The sequence below is a fragment of the Dermacentor silvarum genome, chromosome 1 (genome assembly GCF_013339745.2).
Source record: "Dermacentor silvarum isolate Dsil-2018 chromosome 1, BIME_Dsil_1.4, whole genome shotgun sequence".
Classification (NCBI taxonomy): Eukaryota; Metazoa; Arthropoda; class Arachnida; order Ixodida; family Ixodidae; genus Dermacentor; species Dermacentor silvarum.
The window spans coordinates 213,142,160-213,164,312 of record NC_051154.1 but is presented as its reverse complement, the minus strand read 5'-3'; the positions used below and the strand labels follow the sequence as shown (position 1 = coordinate 213,164,312).

Genomic DNA, 22,153 nt, shown 5'->3' with positions numbered 1-22,153 from the left:
TGCATTAACCCTTTACTTTGCAAGAACAAATACATTATAAGTTTTCTTTTTTTCCTCGAACTGTAACCGAATAGAGTTGTATGATTGAATCCACTTCCTAATCTTGTAATTTCATGGTTCTGTTTGTTTTGTCAATCTGATCTTCATTGTATGTACCATATGTCGCCCTCCCTGCTTGGACCACATGTCGGTAGTATTTAATAAATAAATAAATGGCTTTGAATCAGGTCTTTGGGCTGCATACAAAAGCTGTGTACAGTGTCTTCCGTGCTACCTCAAGAACCTGCTGCAACTTGATTTGATCTGACATTAAACTCTCTTGAGACAAAGGAATATCTGAGCGACTAGTGAACGTCTTAAATTTTGACCATCTAGTGCTGTTAATATGCACAAGGTCTCAGTGCACCTTCCCTCCGGTCCGGCCCTGTGTCAACCCCCCTCCCCCCTCCTTTTTTTTAATCTAGCTATGCCCTCCAGTTACTCAAGCTGAGAACACTGCCGCCTCCTTGTGTCCAGCAGGTAAATGACAAATACTGGTTTTGGGTCTGGCCACTGGATAAACTCTGCCTGCTCTTCAATGAAAACTTGCGTCCCAACATACACATTCTTATGTTATTTGAGGAACAGTGAATGCATACCCTCCCAGTTCTTGCAGCAGTGGAGTGAAAAAAGTGGAACAGTGAAGCAGCAGTGGAGTAACCTAAGGAAGTAGCTGGAATAACAAAATTTGTTAAGATTAAGATGAAGTTGTTGCAATTAGTAGTTGTACATAATGAAATGAAATGACATGATTTCTTGAAAAGCAACATGGCAGAAGCCTCATTGGCATTATTTTGTTGTGACAATAGGCTACTCTGGCCAGAAAACCAGCCATCTGCCTGACCTTCGCTCCATAAAATTCTCTAATCTGATTCCTACTATCTGCACACCTGAAACTGACTCGAGCTGTGTGGTTGTCATTTTAAACATCTGGCTTCAGGTCTCAGGTTGGGTCAAGTTTTGTTTTCTTTTTACTGCTATGAGGCTGTTTCTATGGAACGTTTGTAGCAGTAAGTTGTCTGTTTTCTCCCATGGATCCTCTGCTATGCAGTTATCTTTAGCTCGGCACAGGTCTAGCCTCAATAGGCCTGGAGTAAAGTCCCTGGGTGTATCACTAATGCCTTTCTAGGATCTTTAATCCGAGGGAGCTGAGATTGTTGAGGCCTGGGAATAGCAACATTCCCAGAGGCCTCAGTTGCAGTACGAATGTCCCACCCCTTTTGTAACGTTGTACCTATGTAACAAAAGACAGGGGCAGGGGAGTAAGCACATTGCTTGTTTATATTCTTTCGTGCATGTCATGCAAACTATATTTGCAGACAATGGTGTATGTATCTTCCACATGTGACTGTTTCGCATGTGGAAGAGAAAAGCAGAAAAGTAAGCCAAATATAAGACTTTGTGGTCTATTTTGTCTTATGTTGTAAATAAGGTGTTTATCTCTTCTCTTCCCCAGCTTAAGCTAATACGGATGAGACTGGGACCCTGAGCAAAATGTTTATAAATAAACAGTGTCTGGTTTTCTCTAGGATTTTGCATCATTAGCTAAATACAAATACATAAAAAAATTATTTCAAACACTCAAGGCTGACATGGCAGTCTGGTGATTCATCCCAATGTGCATGTTTTTTGCCTAAAAGGATTGTGCTACAAATAGTAGTGCTTAACACACTTCTGTTCTTTGTAGCTTGCACCTGCAACAAGTGCATTATGTGGCAGGTTAGTTCGATGGTGCATTTGATGTTTCCTTTGCTTTTTGCTGTTGTTAATATGGCTGCACTCAAGGTCATTAAATGTCATTGAGAATTTTTAAGGGTGAGCATTGCTGTCCTAGTAAGTGAGAGTACCTGGCAATAGTTTATTCATTTACATGTTCTTGTGCATGTAGGTCAGAGAGGCCAGCTCATTGTAAGCAAAGTTTAAGCAAAGTTTAAGCAATTATAAAGTAAAAGCCAATGAAAATCATGTGCATAGGCATGTGTAAATCTTCTGTCCACAGCAGTGGTCACCAAGTTAAATGTGATTTTAGCATGATCACTCCATTAATCTGCAGCATAAATGTTTTGAGGAGGCAGTGGGGAGTTTCAGAATAAGTGTATGCAAGTTGGCCTGTGTGTGCTAAAGGCACTTTTGTGTACCTTCGAAATATCTTCTATGGTAATGCACTGGAGCCCAAATGTTTTTTGTGGTTAGAACTGATACTATCCTGAACCTTGAGGTTTATTATTTATAAAGCTACCTTTGAAAGACATGTGATGGTTGCACTAACACACCCGGCACCTAAATCTAGTCATAAGTGAAAAGCTTTCCAGCACCAAGCTGAGTTGTAGAATGTACTACTTTTTTTTTGTTATATAAAATTTTTATTCAATGGGGACTGTACGTCGCACTGAGAATTGTTTTTATAAGTGTTTGCCCCCCTATGTAGCGTTCAGTAATGGTGCATCTATAATTCATCCTCAAACATATATTTAGAAATGCCAAATAACACATTTTCTAATCAAACTTATTTGTCAACTATATCCCATTTCTACTGTGACAAAGTTTTTTTCAACAGACCTTTGAAAAGTCGCATGTGGGCAGATTGTATAGTTTTGCACTGATAAGGTGGATTACTCGGAAGAGGTAAACATTACCTGGACACTACTCGTGCCTTAGATGTTGGAATTTCAGAATTGAAGTCTGTCTGTTTGGGGTGATCAAATAGCAGAATACAAATACATGAAAAAAATTATTTCAAACACTCAAGGCTGACATGGCAGTCTGGTGATTCATCCCAATGTGCATGTTTTTTGCTTGTAATGGCATATTGGACAACATAAACATTGCACGAGATTGCATGTTGCATAGGATGAAAATAAAAACAATTATGTATATGCACTACGTTTAGTTATAATGTAGTAGTATTTAATTAACTGCCCTATGAAAGCTTCACTTCTATATATATTTAAACATGTGCATTGAATCTGCATAATGTTTATCACATTTTGAATAATAAATTGAATTATGAGGACTGATTCACATTCAAAGTTGTGGATGTTCACACAACCCCTCCCTACTCTCAGCGCCAAAGTATCCATATTGACTAGAAATCTGAGACTAGGGGAGATATCAAGTTATCTCCAAATACTTCCATTGAATTAATTGGAATTGTACATTGTACTTAGTTTTATGCCACACAGAAGAAAGGGGGCTTCCCAGTGGAGGGGGGGGGGAACCACTACCACTGTATTTTGTAACATTTTGTGTACCGATACCATTAATAAATTTGTGCTAAATGGCATGTGTAAAATACTCCCAGGCTTCAGCAATAGCAACATGTTCCCTGAAGTAATTACGTAAAGGTTAATTCATACAATGTTTATTAGCTTCATGGTGCGATCTACTCTAAGTAATCATGTCACAAATTGCCGAATTTCGCTATCTGTTACAGCAATTTTGTTTTAATGCCTCTGTTAAAAATGGATAAAGTGGTTACGGGTCGCAGCTTTTGATGAGTTCCTGCTGTTTTGCCTGATCATTTGCCCACTCCTTCCACAGCTCCTTGGCGTTTTCTTGGACGGCTTGCCACCTGTTCTTATGCCGACCTCTTTTGCACAGAATGTCATCATTGTTTTTTGTCGACATCATTCTTTCTCATCGTAAGTGCAAACTACTAATGCTAGCATTTCCTCTTAGTACCTTTGGTGCAATGTCTGGGACTTGCACCGGTCGTACTTTGATTTCCATATGTGTAGTCGTACCGTGCTTCCCTTCGCTCCATGCTTCGTACATTCACATCAGAACCTTCATTTCGGCAGCTTGCATCTCACTCTGAATGTTGTTACATGGAAACCGAAAAACAGGGAACATTAAATTTGAATTGGAAATCTAGATTTCTCACCTTCCCGACTTTTTGTTTATTCGTTTTTTCCTACGCGGAGGACATACACATTTGGTAGCGGTGGTCCAACGCACTATCTCCTCCGGCATCTCCCACGAGATTTATTTTGACCATTGACCAGTATGGGGCGCTGCCATTGCAGATGTCACAGTATTACATCATGATGCCATTAAATCTGAATCGAACAAACCTAAAATAACGTCACTTGACAGCAGCCTCTGGATAGAGCGAGGGCTTTTTGATTTGACTTTTGGCACTTGGCACTACTTAAAAGTTAGTATCACTTTCGTAGTTCCACTTTCATGAGATTTCGTGAGACTCGGCACCGGATGCGTCTGCATGTACGGCCGACTGTTTCTGGTGCTGTGCCAAGCTCGCTATCTTCGCTCAGAGCGGAGCGCTGTCGGCCGTATGCTTTGACACGTCCAGTTCCAAGTCTCGTGAAACATTGCGAAAGTCAACTATCTCCGTAAGTGATCGCCCGTGAATATCATCCAAGGCTTCGGAAACAGGTCACGTGATAAGGAATAAAATGTGTTTTCTGTGCGTTTGTGGTGAATGATGTCTGGTTCATTTGCGGGGAAAATTGAGATGCTTGGGCGAAACGGAAGCGTTGACTGGCAGAAGGGAAACCCAAACGACGTCGTCATGGTAAGAATATGTGCTGCGACAGTAAACAAGCGATGATTATTATCGCAAAATTTCGTATTGCTGATTGTTGTTGAACCTGATGGGTGCTGGTGAATGTCAAAGCTGCTAGAATCGCTCGTGAGAAGAAAGTCGAGGAGTTACTAAAAAAACCGTAGTGGGGTGCTGCTGATTAATTTTGACCACCTGGTATTCTTTGACGTGCATTCAATGCACAGGCCACGGTTGTTTTTGCGTTTAGCCCCCATCGAAATGCAGGCTGCCGCGACTGGGATTCAATCCTGCGCCCTCGGGCTTGGTAGCGCAACGCCAAAGCCACTAAGCCATCGGGATGGGTAGAAATAACTACTAGAAGTAACTCGTAAATGGTGAGGTAAGCGATATAACGAAGGCAGTTATGGACAAAGCACTATGAGGTCATCGACTGCTCGGACAGCACATTTGGTGTATGCAGTACATAGTGGATACCGTTAGCCGCGTTTTGCCGTGGTTTGTGTCATTCGTCAGCATCATGGGAATCACCAGACCATTTCAATGTTTGGTGAAAATGAGTCAAAGCTTGCATGAACTTTGAAGTCTGCAGGTCTCTGTGGTTTCTTTCACAAAGCACGTATATAGTCGGATACAACTTAAGTCTGCAGTGAATCCCCGTCCACGCCCTCATAACCGCCAGCCACTGTTCCTCCGCGAGGCTGCAAATAGTTCGTATTTCAAGCTTTCCCTGTTACCTAAATAAGGCGGAAACCACGAAAAATAAAATTATGAGTGCATAATTTTAGACGTTTTTACTCGTCCATTATAGTGGAATGGTGAAAGCCTAATTCTTTATTGAACTGAAATAAAACGCTTGCAACGTAAAAACCTGGCGTGCGGCACACATCTTCACAAAAAGCAACAGCTGGGAAAATGGGTTTTGAACCCCTCCTTGTGTAAATAAAACTGATGTGTGGAATGGGGCTCTCTGGCCAGCGCCTTTGCACCATAATATTCAACATCATCAGGTGGTTGTGTTGTGAACCAGTCAATGGTCAGGTGTGAACAATTTGTCACTCACTTTTGTAGTGGTTTTCTCCTTTGCAAAGCTGCACTACTTTCAAGCGTTTCATAAAGCACAACCAAGGCTTTGGCCATATGAGTGCTGTTTGTCAAATGTATAGTACTTTTTTCTATGCATATACTACTGTTACGACCTGTATTTTGGGAAACAAAACATTCCAAATGAATTTGAAGCGTCTTACAAGATGTATTATGTATGGAACTTTTTCAATAATGCACGTAAATGAACTCTTTGATCCATGCATAGCATACAATGCTTGGCAGACTTCCTTCAGTAGCATCTATTCTAACGCAGCTGCTTGTAAATATTTTCCTGTGGGTATAATTTTCAGTGGCTAACTACATGGTTTCATTGGTTCTGGACAAGTGGCAACTGTTGCTGCTAGGGACGCTCAGTTACAGAGTCCCTGAGGATGCCCAGTGGGTTCGGCTGTTTGTCCAGATATGCAAGTGCTAAGGCACCCGTTTCTCAAGTTCTTTTCGGTAGCATATAATGAATGCTGGCTTTGCCAGTGTGTGACATGACGCTGCTCAGGATGTTTTGTCTCGCTACATGGTTGTTCAAGTCTTTCCACCTCATGATTATTTTGCAAGGGTTACGGTTGTACCATAATTTACGGTTACGGAGGTATCATAATTGTACCATTATAATTGGTCATAATTATAATTGTGTAATTCAGCAGGACAGCCAAAAGCAGTGCATGTGCGGCATCGGTCTCCAACCAGTGTGTGAAAGAGTGAAGTCAGTACTTTAGTCAATATGCTCAATAGGTAGAAGTAGGTCAACGTCAACAAATGTATTTTCTCTGCTCAAGCGCAGAGCAAATATCAGTGCAGTCGTCATAAAACCAGTCTCTAATGTGTTCCATCCCCATTACAGTGGATTAAAGTGTAGTGAGAAATGACATTTTTTACACTTGTTTCCTCTTCTCTGAACTGTTCCTCTTGTTTCCTCTTCTCTTGTTTCCTCAGTGGGCAGCAATTCGATTTCATTGAGTCAGGATTTCGCCTTTCATGGCAAGGCAAGAAAAGCTCTAACTTCATGTGTTGTCTCGACATGAACTTGCATTTTGTATGGATCAGCGCATACACAATCGCCTCTCCACAGTCTTCCCCTTGGGCGATACTCAACCATTGTTCTCAGTCATGTTCTGTATCTCCTCGTGAACCTTGCCAATGGGCTCCAACAATGAATGATCAAGTTAACACCTGACAGAGGGAGAGAGACATAAATCTTTTAGTGTCAATGCTATGTATGTATGTACATCTGTTCATAGGTGTATGTTGTCCTAGTATAATGCATGCTCTTTTGTCACACTGAAGCCTCACTGAGTCTTGGGTCTCTTCACTCGGGCCAGTGCTCGGGCCCAAAACCACATATTGTTTGAATGGAAAAAATTAACACAAGGCCCGTCTACTAGTCTGTGTCACAAAGATGTCTTGCCACGACACTAAGTTAACACGATCAACAGTGAAAAGTTGACCCAGCAACATTGCCTTGCGGACTGCTATATAATGGTACTACACATAAATTAGTTTTGTTACAGTATCTCATGAATTAAATATTGCCTGTTTATACCATTGAAGTGCCCAATGCACCTCAACCAAGTACCTATCTTGGTCACAAGAACTTCGCAAATGTCTTGTCACATGCAGCTCAATTTCTTAATGTGTAACATTACAAACAGCCAGAAATTATGTTTGCAGTACTCTGTTCATGGCATTTGCTAATCAAGGATGCTACATCCTTTGACGTCTGCACACACTGTTATGTATGGTATGGTATGTGGTGTTAAACCTCCCAAAGCTGCATATTGGCTATGAGACAAGCAGTGCATGGCCTCTTAGCTGCATTGTGCCAGTTGCAGTAACGTCATGTGTGAGCTTAACATAAGGCCAGTGCATGAATCGGGTGTGCACCCAATACATTTGAAACGAATTCTCCACCGTTTAATGTTCATGGTTACCGAAACCAATTGCTTGCTCTGTACTACAAGAGTGCATCACACTGCACAATTAAGATGATTACACTGGTATTAGGATGATTGTGCTCAAGGCTGTACAAAGACAGTTTGTTTAGGCATAAAATAAATGCACAGAGCCCTCAAATCGTCAAACACAGCTCGTGGGTCTTAAGGGACACTGGATAATTGGTGAAAGCGACACATTGGTAATGAGGGACAGCTCAGTGGAGGGCTGTGGAATAATTTCTACCAACTGGGGTTCTTTAACGTCGACTTACGTCACACAGTATACAGGCGCCTTGTGTTTCGCCTCCATCGAAACGCAGACGCCGCGGCTGAGATTGAACCCATCCTTGGGCTTAGCAGCCGAGTCAGCCCGCAACGGCAGCATTGCACAGCGTCCGGAAATCTTGAAACCGAGCTGAAAATTATGTGCTTTTGGTTAAAAAGACGCCCGCAACGCCTGCGGCCAGTTCGGGAAGCACGCCAGCAAGCCAACAGCGGTTCTTCAGTGGCCCTGCCCAACCACAAAAAATTACAATGAAACATATATAGTGACTTTAACAGTATGGATTTTACGATACGATGAACTCATGGGTACAACTGAATTTAGGTTGAGTTCTCGATCAATAGCACTTCTCGCTAAAAAAAATATATATCCGAACGGCTTATCAATACGCACGATCCATACGAAGAGACCTGGTTTTAGGGTGGGAAGTAAGGAACTGCAAAGACGTCGAAAATGCTGTCTTGCTTCATGCTTGACTTGAAGCGCAAGAAAATGGGGACAACTTTAGTTCGCTGCAACTATTTATTGTCAAGTTTCATGAGGAAAACGGACTTGGCAGTGAAATGAACTGTACTGCGGACTTTTGAAGAGGGAAATGCTCACACTCCATACACTTTGTCCATGTCTGTTGCACACCTCATTGCTTCCGCCGATGAAAAGACTCTTCAATAACAGCAGACGATCTGGAGGTAGGGTGGCTACCGGAGGTTTCAAGTACGACACCATTTTAAGGTTGCATGACAATGATTTTGTTGGCTTCTGTGATTGGTTGGCGGAGTAACACAACCCCACGCTACGGTGGCGCGGGTACGGTAACCACCAAACCCTCGCGGTCCGTGTGCCTTTCTTGCCAAGTGCTGTTTTTTTTTTAAGTAGTCGGATAAAACTTAAAAAAAAAAACAGCAGTTGAAATGTTTTGTTTCTTTCCTCCATGGCAGTTTGCAATAAAGCACACGGACTGCGCAGGATTGTGTTACTCTGCCAGCCAATCCCAGAAGCAAACAAAATTGTCGTCATGTGAACTTTTCAAAATGGCGTCGTACTTGATATGACTGTACTTGTACTTGCAAATTCCACTATAATAGACGAGTGAAAACATATAAAATTACGCGCTTATAATATTATTTTTGTGGTTACCGCCTTATTTAGGTACCAGGGAAAGTTTGAAGTACGAACTATTTGCAGCCTCGCGGAGGAACAGTGGTTGGCAGTTATGAGGGCGTGGGCGGGGCTTCACTGTAGACTTAAGTTGTATCCGACTATAGCGAGGTATAACGTTTGTTTGCCTTCGAAGAAGCATTAGTTGCGTGCACCTCCTGTGGGACCTGCAGCTCTTGTGCGGCATTCACAAATAGTTTCGCATTATTTTGAAGTCGATGCTGTGAAAGGCGTCCTTTGCAACGTTCCCCGATTTTGTGACTAGCGTCCGCTATGTTGCTGCTCCAAACACCCCGTCGTATTTTAAACCATTGACAGGCCTGACAGTGTTGTATTACCGAGGGAATTGGAAGTACTTGAGATTAACGTGGAAACTGACTTTCACTCCTCAAACGGAAAACCAGATGACAAAGAGGGGGGGGGGGGGGGGGATTGGTTGGAAGGTTGCGGCGGCGCCATCTATTTCTGAATGTCCAGTGAGCCCAAATACCTCAAGGGTGAAAGGGGATCCTGGACATTCGTAAACACTGGACGTTCAGACATTGTGGATATTCCGTCTCGTTATGCCTTTAGGCCCAATTGCTTGGATATTTCACTTCCTGTATGTAAATGTCTTATCAATAGGTGTTAGACATTTAAGCCATTTAAACCAGATTGGATCTTCATTCACGGTGAGCATTTCATCTCTTTTGTCTCGCGAGTTGTCTATGAACTCAGTGTTCATCGAGAAGCTGTGCAACGGGACTAAGGATTCAACTATGCCTGTGTATATTTCTCAAGTTTTATTTTATTTATTTATTTCATACTGCAGACAAAGAAGTGGTCCAAGCAGAACAGGTACAAGAGGCAGGATAAAAGTACAAACACAAAAGATAACATAGGAAATCATTACACAGAATGGAAACATAACACCAATTAACAGTATGTATCACCAATTAACATGGTATGTAACATGGGAAAAATTATGCAAATTGAAACATAAAACTAATTAACAGTACGTATAAAGGCTCTAAGTTACATAAAATTGGCTAAAGTTACTTAGACGTGCAGTTCCATTCTAATACAGCACGCGGAAAAAAGGAAAACTGAAAAGCGTTAGCTTTAGCAAAATACGGAGTTAAAGAATGGGCTTGATGATGTCGTGTATGTCTAGTGGACAGAGGAGATATGCATGTGGGTCAAGGGCTAACTTATGATTAAGAAGTAGGTAAAGAAAGTGGAGGCGGTTCTTTTTTCGTCGTAGTACAAGTTTTTCAATGTTGTTAGCAGCCATGAATTCAGAGAGTGATTCTGTAATTTTAAATTTAGAATACAGAAACCTAACAGCCTTTCTTTGTAGAGCTTCAAGTTATCTTATGTTAGCTTTAGTGAAGGGGTCCCAAACAACACGAGTATTCTAGTTTAGGTCTTGTATACGTAAAGTAACCGAGTAGTTTAATGCTGGAAGGAGTATTTCTAAGCTTATGTTTTAGAAAACGCAACTCGCGGAAGGCGGCAGAACATATGTTGTCTGTGTGTAGGTTCCAAGACAGGTCATTAGTTATTGTTATGCCGAGATATTTGTAGTTGGTGACCTGTTGCAGTGATGATGAGCCAAGGCTATACATAAAATCGAGAGGTGTTTTTGTATGAGATACACAAAGATAAACAGTTTTTTGTACGCTCAGAGCCATACCATGTTCATTACACCAGTTTAATATGTTATTAAAATGACTAAAATTCAAATTCTCTTGATTGCACAAGTAACCTGACGAAAAAGCGCACAGTCATCTGCGAACAGTCTGATTTGAGTTCTTGGTAGTACTACGTTAACTATGTCATTTACATAAAGTAAAAACAATAATGGCCCCAGAACACTGCCCTGGGGCACGCCTGATGTTACAGGAAGAAAGCTTCTATAGGATTATGCTTTTCTGGTTGTTATAGCTACCTAACCACGGTAAAACTAAGCCCCCTCCCCTTCGGCCTTACTCTGGGCCCCTACATACTATCAGCATAAATACAAACGTGAACAACTCAAAAACGGCTCAAATACTTTGTTTTGTGTCCAGGTTTGCCTGTATTTGTAAAAGTAGGATTAGCTCGGAGGCTTAAACGTACACTTGAGACTACTACAGGCTTGGAAACTGTGGTTAGAGAGCGATTAAATGCTGTACTTCAATGTAGTTTTGCGTAATAGGCATCATTGCAGGCGTTCTGTTAGGCTACTTCCTGTTCGTGTTTCAATTTATGCTAATGGCACATAAAAGTGTTAGGTAAGTACTGCTATAGTCATTGCTCGCGCAAGAGTCATGTCGTAAAAAAAGAAAGAAAAAAAAGGTATTGCAGGGGAGTGCAGAGTTGTACACGTTACTGGAAAAAAAAAGTAACCGATTACAATTACAATTATTTCTTTCCGAAATGTAATTGATTACGGTTAACATCCCCATAAAAGTAACTCAGCAATTACTAAAAAGTAATCAATTCACCGTTACTTTCCTCCCTACTTTTATTAACATTGCCCAAACACAGTAAATAAAATGAGCTGGACTGGCTCTTTCAATACGTCTCCTGTAGCCCTTCACACGTAGTTTATTTTCACTATGAAGTGCTTTTCAAATTTTTCTTCGGTTATCTTCCCTTATTTTCTTGTGAAGACACATCAGAAACGATTCTGAAAACTCGCTTGATGTGCGCGCTTTCGAGAAGGGCTGTGCTGTAACGTACGAACACCTTGCTCACAAGATATGATCTAATACACTATAGCATGGTTATTTAAGACGGGTCGTATCGATTATCCGAACTGGACTGCATGCGAAGAGATGGGAGACATTGAACACTATCGGTTGTCTTGTCCAAAATACCGATGTGAAAAGGACGCTCTGCTTGAGAACCTGAAACAGAATTACCTTCCGCATGCGTGCCTGCAACACCTTGCGTTCCCAGAAGAGTCAGTTATAGCTCGCAAGAAGCTTGAAGTCTTCCATTACTGAGAGAGACATGCTTTGATGGACATGTGGTGACATACTGCAATGACGTTGTGGGAGATTCCCAGGCAGAGAAATTGCCGGCCTCGATCGCCAGGCTGAGCCCGCCATTTGCTGCTATACAGCCCACCACTAACACCACCACCGCATAAACATTGTGGTTACTCAATGCAGCAATTCTTGCAGTATGGGTCCTCCCTGAAGCGGAGCGCTTCATTGTTTTTGGGGCCAGGGGAAGGGACTCCTGATTGGGCCAGTTAAAAACTGAAAAATCATTCATAAGTGATTCTCTGGCATCAATGTCGGAATAGGCCGTCGCTATCCAGCCATAGAAGTGCCGTTTCAATTTGTCAGCACTCTTCTTTAGCCATTTAGACTTTAATGACTTGTTCTGAACGCACCAGTGAACGTTCACGTTTCTTGAAACGGTGGCCAAATCTGTAAGGTAATATATTATAACGTTGCATATTATTCACTTAAAGATACCTTTCGCATATTACAATCGGAAAAATAGGTGTATGTGACTCACGTATACATAAAACAGATAGAAACATAACCGTTCAACGGTCAGAAATGCATGTCTAGTCTAGGTCAGAGAAGCCATAGACTCACTATTAACACTTGCTAGTGTCATTCTATAAATTCATTCCAAGTGGATACAGCTTGCAAATTCACCGGCTACAATTCGTAAATTGCAATGTGCACTGTAAATTAATTAAGGCAATTAGTGATCTTTGTAATATGTGTTTAAATTTTTCGTGCAAGTATGTCCGCCTGTCTGAATAATCCATTTCAAGGACTAGAGTTATGTTATATATACAAAAGGCGATTTTTAAAAATACCGAAAAACTTAAAAATGATCACCCCACGTGGTGTCGGTGACTTCCGGTTTATATATATATATACACGCAAATTACATGCATAAGTTAATAATTGGCTCGCGTATGCAAGATCTTTATATATATATTTATATCATCATCAGCCTATATTTATGTCCGCTGCAGGACGAAGGCCTCTCTCTGTGAGCTCCAATTACCCCCGTCTTGCGCTAGCTGATTCCAACTGCACACAAATGTTAATTGAGGATAGTAAAGAGACGAACAAATGCCAATTCACTCACATTATTGATGACAAGGAAGGAAGGATGTGTCCAGGGATGAAAAAAAATTCACTTTACCGTATGGGAACCAATGTCTGTTAAAACCAAGAAAAATCATTTCTTTGGCCATAAACAGGAAAAATACATTTTTGAAATGAAATACTCTCTTTGTTTACTGAAATAAATTTTCTGTAGTAAAAATAGAAATTTTCCGTCTGTTTTTTTCGCATTTATTTTTTACAGTGCTGCATTGTGGCTCATATAAGTGCACATACTGTACATAATACAAATATATGATCAAAACTGTATATATCCAAATACTGTTACGTCTCAAGACAGAAACGTGCTTTCTTTGGGTGTTGCCCCCGAGGCAGCCCCTTTCATCAGCGCCGTCCAGACGGTGACAGTGCCCGACACCGACCATGACAAGCTGACCGTCACGGAGATGCCACTGATTGATGTGAGGACCAACTTTGTGGAATTACTACCGTGGGAACGGCGACGATCTCGGTTTCCCAGATGGCGACGCAGTTGCGGCGAATGCGAGGGCGAGGGTGCAACATTGGAGGCGGAGGCCAGCGGAACGGTGCGACGTCATGGGCGGGACATTAATTGTGAACGGCCGACGATTGTAACTGGCCGAGACAGTGATAAGATTCCCTAGTCTGGTCACCTAGGGAAGACGACTGCTTTATAAGCGGATACAATTGGTGTGTGTCCTGACCTGTTCTGATGTGTGCTTAGATATGTAGTGATCAGTCAGACAGTCAAAGTGCTCCTACATGGAGTGGGCTTCCATATCTGGAGCCACTGTAAATATTGTAAAATCAACCCTTTTTCTCTCCTTCCTACTCCCGGACGTACTCATTCCTGCAACTGGAAGATCCCCGGCTTAAACGCTAGCCGAGTCCCAACAATACTCAGGTGCGCACCGGTACAACCTATGCTGCAACAAGTTGTGGCTATACGTATATACTCGTAAGGTTGTTATTAGAACATGTCACCTATAGTATCCCGATCATTGTATTGTGCGATGTATTGTTTCCTTTTGTCGTTTTTTTCCTTTCTGTACAGTGCAGTTATTACACGCAACCTAATGTTCCTGTCGGGACCCTCACCTGTGATGGTGTTATAAATTACACTGAACTGCGCGGCAATGCTGTCCTGGTTTTTCTTTCTTAATTTCGCATATGTATTGTATTACATTTTTAGAAAAGCGACCTAATTGTTTCTTGGCAATGGAAGAACCGCTCGTGATTTAAAAAAAAAAAAAAAAATGTCCCACTAGCTTAATTGGGAAGTACCATTATACCTGCGCCATTACTCTTTATGGTGCATAAACTGACTACCTGTGCTTGCCTCCTTTTGGGAGTAAATGCAACTACCAATGTCGTTGCCCACTAGCACCCCACGAGCACCTTCGTTAACTCTGTGACAAGCAGTTGCTAGTTTTTCGTTAGTAACTGATGCGACCTTTCTTCTAAGAGTGCAATGTTGCTTTGGGACGTTAATTAAACCCAATCAAACAATAATGCAACCGAGTGATCACACGTATACTGCGAGGCAAATGAGGGATGTATTGTGTTCCGCTTGGCCGTGTCCCCACTTGTAGCGCAACTTGTAGTAGGACGAGTTCGTGAAGTCTGAAATTTGGTGATCACTTGCTTCAGGTGGGCGAGGAAATGACGTGCGCCGACGAGTGCTTCTTCGTGCGCTCCGACCAGATGCTGCCCGTGGCCGAGTTTCGGGTCATCGCGGACACTATGGTGCAGGGTTTGGGTCGGTATCTGCGCCTCTGCGGTATCGATACCATCATCCTCCGAGATGGCGACGACCGCGACCAAGCCGTCAAGGTGGGTATAGACATGGGCGGCGTGCACGTGTGGTCAGTGGTCCTCAATTAAGATGTCCTAAACAGCCTTTATCCTGGCCACCCAGCTGGCTGATGTTGTTTGCTGCAAATGTACTCAATTAAAAAAAAAAAAGTTTCATCCGCCGGCATGCTCTTTCGTATGCGCTAAAAATCAATGTCGAAGCATCTGAATCCGAAGTCCGAGCGCAGAAAACTCCGTTAGGCCTAATTTGCTCGTATGTTACAAAGAAAGAAGCCAAACCCGAATTATTACGCGGTACACCCGGCTTGCCTTTCTTTTATAATGCTATATACAATAGTGTATAAACGAATGGTATGAATTAATTAGTGCTTTATTCGTCCCAGTCAATTAGAAAACGGACTTCAGGCAAAAAGCTACAAAAAATTAGCCTGAGGACATCTGGGGCACAGAAAACAAATACAATCATATATTATACAGGGGTGGCACGTAGACACAATTTGTGCCAGCAGGCAATGGCGAAATAACAATCCAGAAAATATTGGAGAATGGAAGATCTGCAACTAAATTGGCACACAAAAATGCAAACAAGTCATGTATTAGGAAACAATATTATTTGATAATTTTAATAAATTATAGCTTAAAGGAAACGGATGACGGAGTATAAACATCGTGGGGGCCGTCATACTTATTTAACGTTGTAGGCAATAAATATTGTAGGCTCTGTTCTCCGTAGTTTGTTCTTACACGCGGAACTAACCACTTAAAAAAAAAAATTAAATTATGGGGTTTTACGTGCCAAAACCAGTTCTGATTATGAGGCACGCCGTATACTGGATTTAGGGAAATTTGGACCACCTGGGGTTCTTTAACGTGCACCTAAATCTAAGTACACGGGTGTTTTCGCATTCCGCCCCCATCGACATGCGACCGCCGTGGCCGGGATTCGATCCCGCGACCTCGGGATCAGCAGCCCAACACCATAGCCACTGAGCAACCACGGCGGGTTGGAACTAAGCACTTATCTGTCTTGTAGAAATACGGTGATGTATGCATGTTATTTAAGAGAGGGCCTTAAGACGTTCAGAAACACTTAGCACAGAAAATCTGAGGGAATATAATAATCTGTATTGAAAAGAAGGTCCACATGGAGAATATTGTAATTAAGAAAAAGGCTATGTGTATGAGTTCTGCAACTGACTCCACCTATGTCTTATTGCTCTTTTCGCAGAACTAGAAGCTTATTGATATTAGTTTTATGCGTGGATGCGCGTGACAGTTTTGATGAAATGTGCCTGGTGTGGTCAGGTTCACCCCATGTACTCATCAAAGATTACACCAAGATATTTGAAGTTGCTTACAACTTCAATAACTGAATTATTTATCTTCAGTGTTTGATTTCTTTGTGGATTTCTGTGAGAATTTCGTTGCCTACGTTTCTAAGCTATCAGTTGCTGTATTTTTTTTTCGACATTGTAAAACAGGGCGTGCACTGCTGCATCCAAAGGGACAGAGATAGAAAACATCTTGTTTATTTGCAGTGCCTTGCATATATAGCTCCACTTTCCACTTTGCTAATTTCATGGTGCCTACATTGTTGTCTACATTTACGAGCTTATGTGGGTGGGTGTGTGTTTTCTCTTTTTTTTATTTCATCCTTTATCATAAAGAATGTTTCAGCGACGACAGTCCATAATTATTAGAAATAGAGGATTCGAGGCACGATAATACGATAATAATAAATTTGGAACAAAGGCGGACAAAAGAAAACTCCTTCTCGGATCATTTAGCAGAACCTAATTAACTAATATTTGCTGACAACCTTTTTAATTATCAGCGTAAATTGTACGCAACTTAACCATGTAGTACATTGTTGTAAATAAATAAATAAATAAATAAATAAATAAATAAATAAATAAATAAATAAATAAATAAATAAATAAGCCTGCCTTGTGCTGTGAAGGACATAAATACAATGTAGAACAGTGATGTGCGACTTCGTGGCAGATTTTGGGGACAAATGTCTCGACTGGTGGCAGTTTCACGCTGACACCGGTAAAACGTTCACAGCGAGAAGCGAAACGCTCGGTCGTATCTATGGTCGATGCTGAAGGCTGCCCAAAGGAAGACGCGACTATTTAGGATGTCTTTTTGTTTCCGCTGCTTGCCGTGAATTTTCGTTTATTTCTGCGTACAAATAAGTGTCGCAGGTTGAAGCGTTTACCGGTATACTGAAGGCAGCAAAAATGCCGTGCTTTTTGCATTACGGGCAGCACCATCAGTTTGAGGATTTGAACCCCCCCCCCCCCCCTTTCCCCTCTCAAAAAATAAATAAATAAAAATAAAATAAAATGGACTGCTGGTGACTTAGCGTTAGCACGACGGGCACATGAGAGCGGACATAAATAATTTCTTGAGGGCCTGAGTGTAGCGTTCATTCTGGCACCTTTTATTTGTGTGTGTGTCTGTCGTGCTGATGATACGGTTGTTGCTTTAACTATAATGGCGGTTGCCTTAATGGCGGGAACCACTTGGGAATCAGAAGTTGAAAGATTTGCTATGGTAGTGCTCTGCTGCACTTCGCGTTGGCTTGCGAATGGTAGGATGTTTCACTAACTGGATTCATTTGTGTTGAGACAGTTACATTGTATGGCAAGGAGTTTAATGGCCAACAAACGACCTACTCCTTTTCAGCTCGCACAGAAGGAAAGCCGGGTTATCCTCACGTGTGGTGCTCCGTATAAAAAGGTATAGCTCCGCTGTCCTGTTGCTTCCTCTTGTTATCTTTCTTTTCTTTTTTTTTTAGTTGATTATCGTTACGCAGTTGTATGCGGTAACACACTTTAATGTTTTTCTTTTCTTTCCTCTCTCTGTCTCTATTGTTGTGGGCGGCAGATGAAGCAGTACGTCGCACGTGAGCAGTGCTTTTGCGTGAACAATGTGGCTTCCGCTCGAGAACAGCTGAAGGACGTGCTCAAATTCTACAACGTGGTGGTTAGAGAAAAGGACATCTTGACAAGGTGCACGGTGAGTGTCGTTTCGCGTTAGAGTCACGTTGGTGCGGGTCCGTGATCGTTAGCCTTTCGGACCGCATCCACTGAGGACGATAGAGAACTCCGAGCCCGTGGCGTGGTTGAAATTTTCTGCGGTGTATAATATGCCGTTAATGTGATGCAGGGAACCAAATAAATAAATAAATAAATAAATAAATAAATAAATAAATAAATAAATAAATAAATAAACGAGCGAGCGAACGAACGAATGAACAAACGAACGAGCGAGCGAGCGAGCGAGAGCTGAGACAACGTGCTTCAGCCGCAAGCATGACAGTGTAGCAACAATCACATGCAAACTGTTCCGTTGTGAAGCTAGGCGCTCAAGTTTACGTTAAAAAATCGTCTTTAACACGCGCAGTTGGTAGTAGTATATCTGTGTAATCTGCGACTGGTCGCCTCAGAACGTCATGGAAACGCTGCAAAGATTGTCTAACGCAACAAAAAGGTTTATTGTGAAATTGAGCTAACTAAATTTTGTATAATCACGCTTGATGCTCACTGTTAGAACAGCACAGGTTCTAACAGTGCAGACGAATCATGGAACAATGTAAGCACCCGTCGTCGGATGTCTCCAAAGCGATGAATGTCATAACGACTATGGATGTCCCCATTGCATAGCGACGCATGCACTATACGCGCGGCAGCGCGTCACATGCGCCGGGTGCTCTTGCCTCCGCACTCGGGCTATCGTTTTGCCTGTTACGGTGCTCTTACGGAGTACTTAAAGCGCTTGCTGGTGAGCTAGTCGGTTCATTTCTGGGTATAAGAAAACCTTAGGCGCCAATAGCCGACACACAACTTAGTGCGCACCCACGACTTAACTTTTTTTTTTTTTTTTTTTTTTCTGTAATTCAGAAAACAAGGTGCAGAGCACCAGGCATGCGCACCCGGCGCAGACATAATAACCAAAACCGTCTGGTATCAAGCACGTGTTTCCCCGATATCAAATCCTCCTTTCAAGAGAATGTCTTTTTTTTTTTTTTTTTTTGAAGCGAACAGGCAAATAGACGCGTCGCTAATGCAAGGGGTTCCCCGATTCTTTATGTGGTAGGATTCAGGATAGTTCTTTTGTATCTCGATCGGCTCCTGCCTTTAGGTGCGCATGACTTTGCACACCATTTCCTCGATCAGACAATGCAGTTGGTCGTGAGTGTGCATCTGTCCTGTTTACATGTATCGTGTGTTAAACTGTGTGATCGTATAGTCTCTTTGCGCAGCTCGCTTTAGCCCATGCGCGCTTGTGGCGGATGTAGCGAACAAACGGAAAACCTAATGAGCGATGTCGCTGATTGTCAGTCACGTTGCGACGTGGCCACAGCTGCTCGCCGAGACGCCGTCGTTCGTCCACTCAGTTGGACCGGACCATTCGCTCGCAACCCGTCGCCATTGCGACTCCAGCATTCATACTATATATAGGTCTCACATATATAGGTCGGCTGGACGCGGGCACTTCTAAAATACTGAATTTCCTCGCGTCCTTGGTGCTGTTATGTTCGTAACAGCGGACACATGGTTCCAAGTACATACAACAGAAACAAACGAAACAATGAAGAATGATACAGCGCTAAAGTAGAAAATTAATATTGCAAATTAGGACCGGGATGCACTTGAACAATTTCATTACGTTTTAATAGTTCGAAAAAAAAAAGAACATTTGAACGTGTTCGTTCGTGGCAAAAATAGTGTTAACGTGTCCTGCCCACGGTGACGAGTGGGATTTAGTCGATAACTGCGATAAGTATGGAGATGGGTCTAGGGATAATTTGTTAGTATGAAGTAGATGCCTAAGGAATTAAAGTCTCAATTTCTTTCTGCTAAGCTCGAGCGTTTGAATGTCAATGCCCGGCAATCGAAAGATACACTTCGTAGATCGCATATATACACGTACGCAGCTTCAGAGTGCTCACGACGATAAGGCATGTGAATGCGTGCTTATACCGCGAAGGAATTCAGTCTTTGGCAGCAAAGTATAACTGGCTGGTTGGCAATGTCTGTGTTCCAGAGACTTGCATGTACCCCTGTACGCAGCGCTTTCAGCGACAGCCGAAGCATTGCGCGTGTCCAGCCTACAGCTCAGCCAACAGGCAGCGAAACGTTTTTCTTTTTGGCTAGTTGGTTCATAGCGAAGAACGAAGAATCATAACTCAATAGACACAAGGATGAAGACATAGGGCATGCGCTGAATTCACTGTATAGCGCTTGTCCTGTGCACGCCCTCTTCGTCCTTGTCGGCTACGATTTTTCGTTCTTCGTTATAACTGGCATGTGGCATTCGCCTTCTCATATAGGAACGTTGTATATTGTGTAGAGCACGCACCCTCTGTCGCAATATATTGTCAAGGCCACCGAACTCTTTGGCACAGCGTGCTGCATGGCTGCTGTGCACTGCGCCTTCCGGCACTCGGCTACAGCGAGGCCCTGACTGAATTCCTGGTGCCAACGATTGCCGGAAACTGTAGCTCCCATGTTTACACAGAAACTGGCAAGCTCGGACGACGAAAGCGGTTGTCTGTACTCTTTTGCGACGTACTGTATACACGTTGTTACTATGCTCATTCGCGCAGGAGTGCAACGCGTCCCGCTACGCGCTCGTGCCGTCCGCGGACATGTGGCAGCTCCAGGCGTGCCTGCGAGATGAGGGCCAGGCGGCGGCCGGCGGAGAGCCCCTGGTTCGCTCCTACGGACCCGACTGCTCGATTGATTTCACGTCCGGCCGCTTCAACAACGGAAAGTTGGTCCAGTGCGACGGTCTCGTCTTTGAGTATCTCTCGCACGTGGAGACGTTCTACGTGTGTGTGGCCTGCGGCAAGGTCTACTGGGATGGCTCCCACCACGGCCGATTCAGGAAGCAGTTGTGGCTAGCCGACCTCATCTTCGTTGAGCCATCGCCGGGCTCCGAGAGTTGCGCTGATCGCGTCACAACGACGGAGACCGGCTGTTGCCACCAAAGCGACGGAACTTCCTCCTGAGGCCAGATAGCGTGCAGTCGGCAGTCGTTCGTGCTACGTACTGCTGCTGCGTTGTAGTCACCTGCACGTGCAGACACCTTCGACGTCGTCATGTTACGCACTTTTTTGTTGGAATTCGTGGGAACGTCTTGCTAAGTGCTTCCGTCAGCACGAACGTCTCGAAAGGGTAACAAACAAACAAACAAACAAACAAACAAACAAACAAACAAACAAACAAACAAACAAACAAGCAAACAAGCAAACAAGCAAACAAACAAACAAACAAACAAACAAACAAACAAACAAAACTGTTTTACAAAACAAACAAACAAACAAACAAACAAACAAACAAACAAACAAACAAATCTGGAGTCTGCGCATCTCATTCGGCCGACAATTAACCTAATGCTTGTACACAGCATTCACTGGGAAATCAACAAAGAAATCTTAGTATACTCCCCGAAAAAGTCTGACTGTGAGCGTCTTTCTTCCTTGGTTTGTTTCTTTTCCTTTTCAACTTGAATTTATTCGCGTTAGTCGATAGGGGCCTGCCATTTTTCTCTCGTAAAGCCAACATACCCTGCGAAAAGGAGCGAAAATGATGGCAGACACAGCGTGCTCCAGTAAATGTGTTTAAATGTTGGCTCAGTGAAACAGAGTCTCTAGAAATCGAGTCAAATTGGGCGACGAGAGTATGATCTCACTGTGGAGATTAACTGCAGTGACTTCCTTTGTGTTGTATATGCAAAAGAGTGATGGACGAGCTGTTCAATAAAACTCTGGCGGGAGACCGCCTTTTCATTTCCCGGTCTTCTCGAACTCGGTGCTTCTACAATGACGTGCAGCGCTGTTATTTTGACCCCTGCGGGCGCCACCAAGTCATGTTCTCTTGCAGTGCATCAATGCCACAATGCAAGTTCTCAGAATGCAAATGCTATTCTTGCTCGTCCGTTTGTCTCATATTATTATTATTATTATTATTATTATTATTATTATTATTATTATTATTATTATTATTATTAATGTTATTCCATGCGCTAGCGATAGCATTGACTCTGGAAACTTGCATGTTTACTCACAAATCGCGATAACGTTCTTTCTTTTTTTTGAACAAAGCCTGTTCATTAATAGGTTTTTACATTTGGTTAACAGTTTCCGAACAGAAATCACGGCGAATTCCTTTTGTGGTAGTTGTGGCTGAAAAACCAGGTGCTA

At 42.6% G+C, this 22,153-nt stretch overlaps 1 protein-coding gene across 2 annotated transcripts in view; it reads left to right on the top strand.

Annotated features, from left to right (window-relative positions):
- LOC119436742 (exonuclease mut-7 homolog) overlaps positions 1-21,748 on the top strand; it is an 89,023-nt gene extending 67,275 nt beyond the window's left edge. For both annotated transcript variants that reach the window (XM_049659935.1, XM_037703726.2), the window contains 4 exons: positions 14,773-14,955; positions 17,629-17,682; positions 17,830-17,961; positions 20,555-21,748. In XM_049659935.1, the coding sequence (XP_049515892.1) occupies positions 14,773-14,955; positions 17,629-17,682; positions 17,830-17,961; positions 20,555-20,959 (774 nt within the window). In that variant the 3' untranslated portion in view covers positions 20,960-21,748. The remainder of the gene's footprint in view (positions 1-14,772; positions 14,956-17,628; positions 17,683-17,829; positions 17,962-20,554) is intronic.
- The last annotated feature ends 405 nt before the right edge of the window (positions 21,749-22,153 follow it).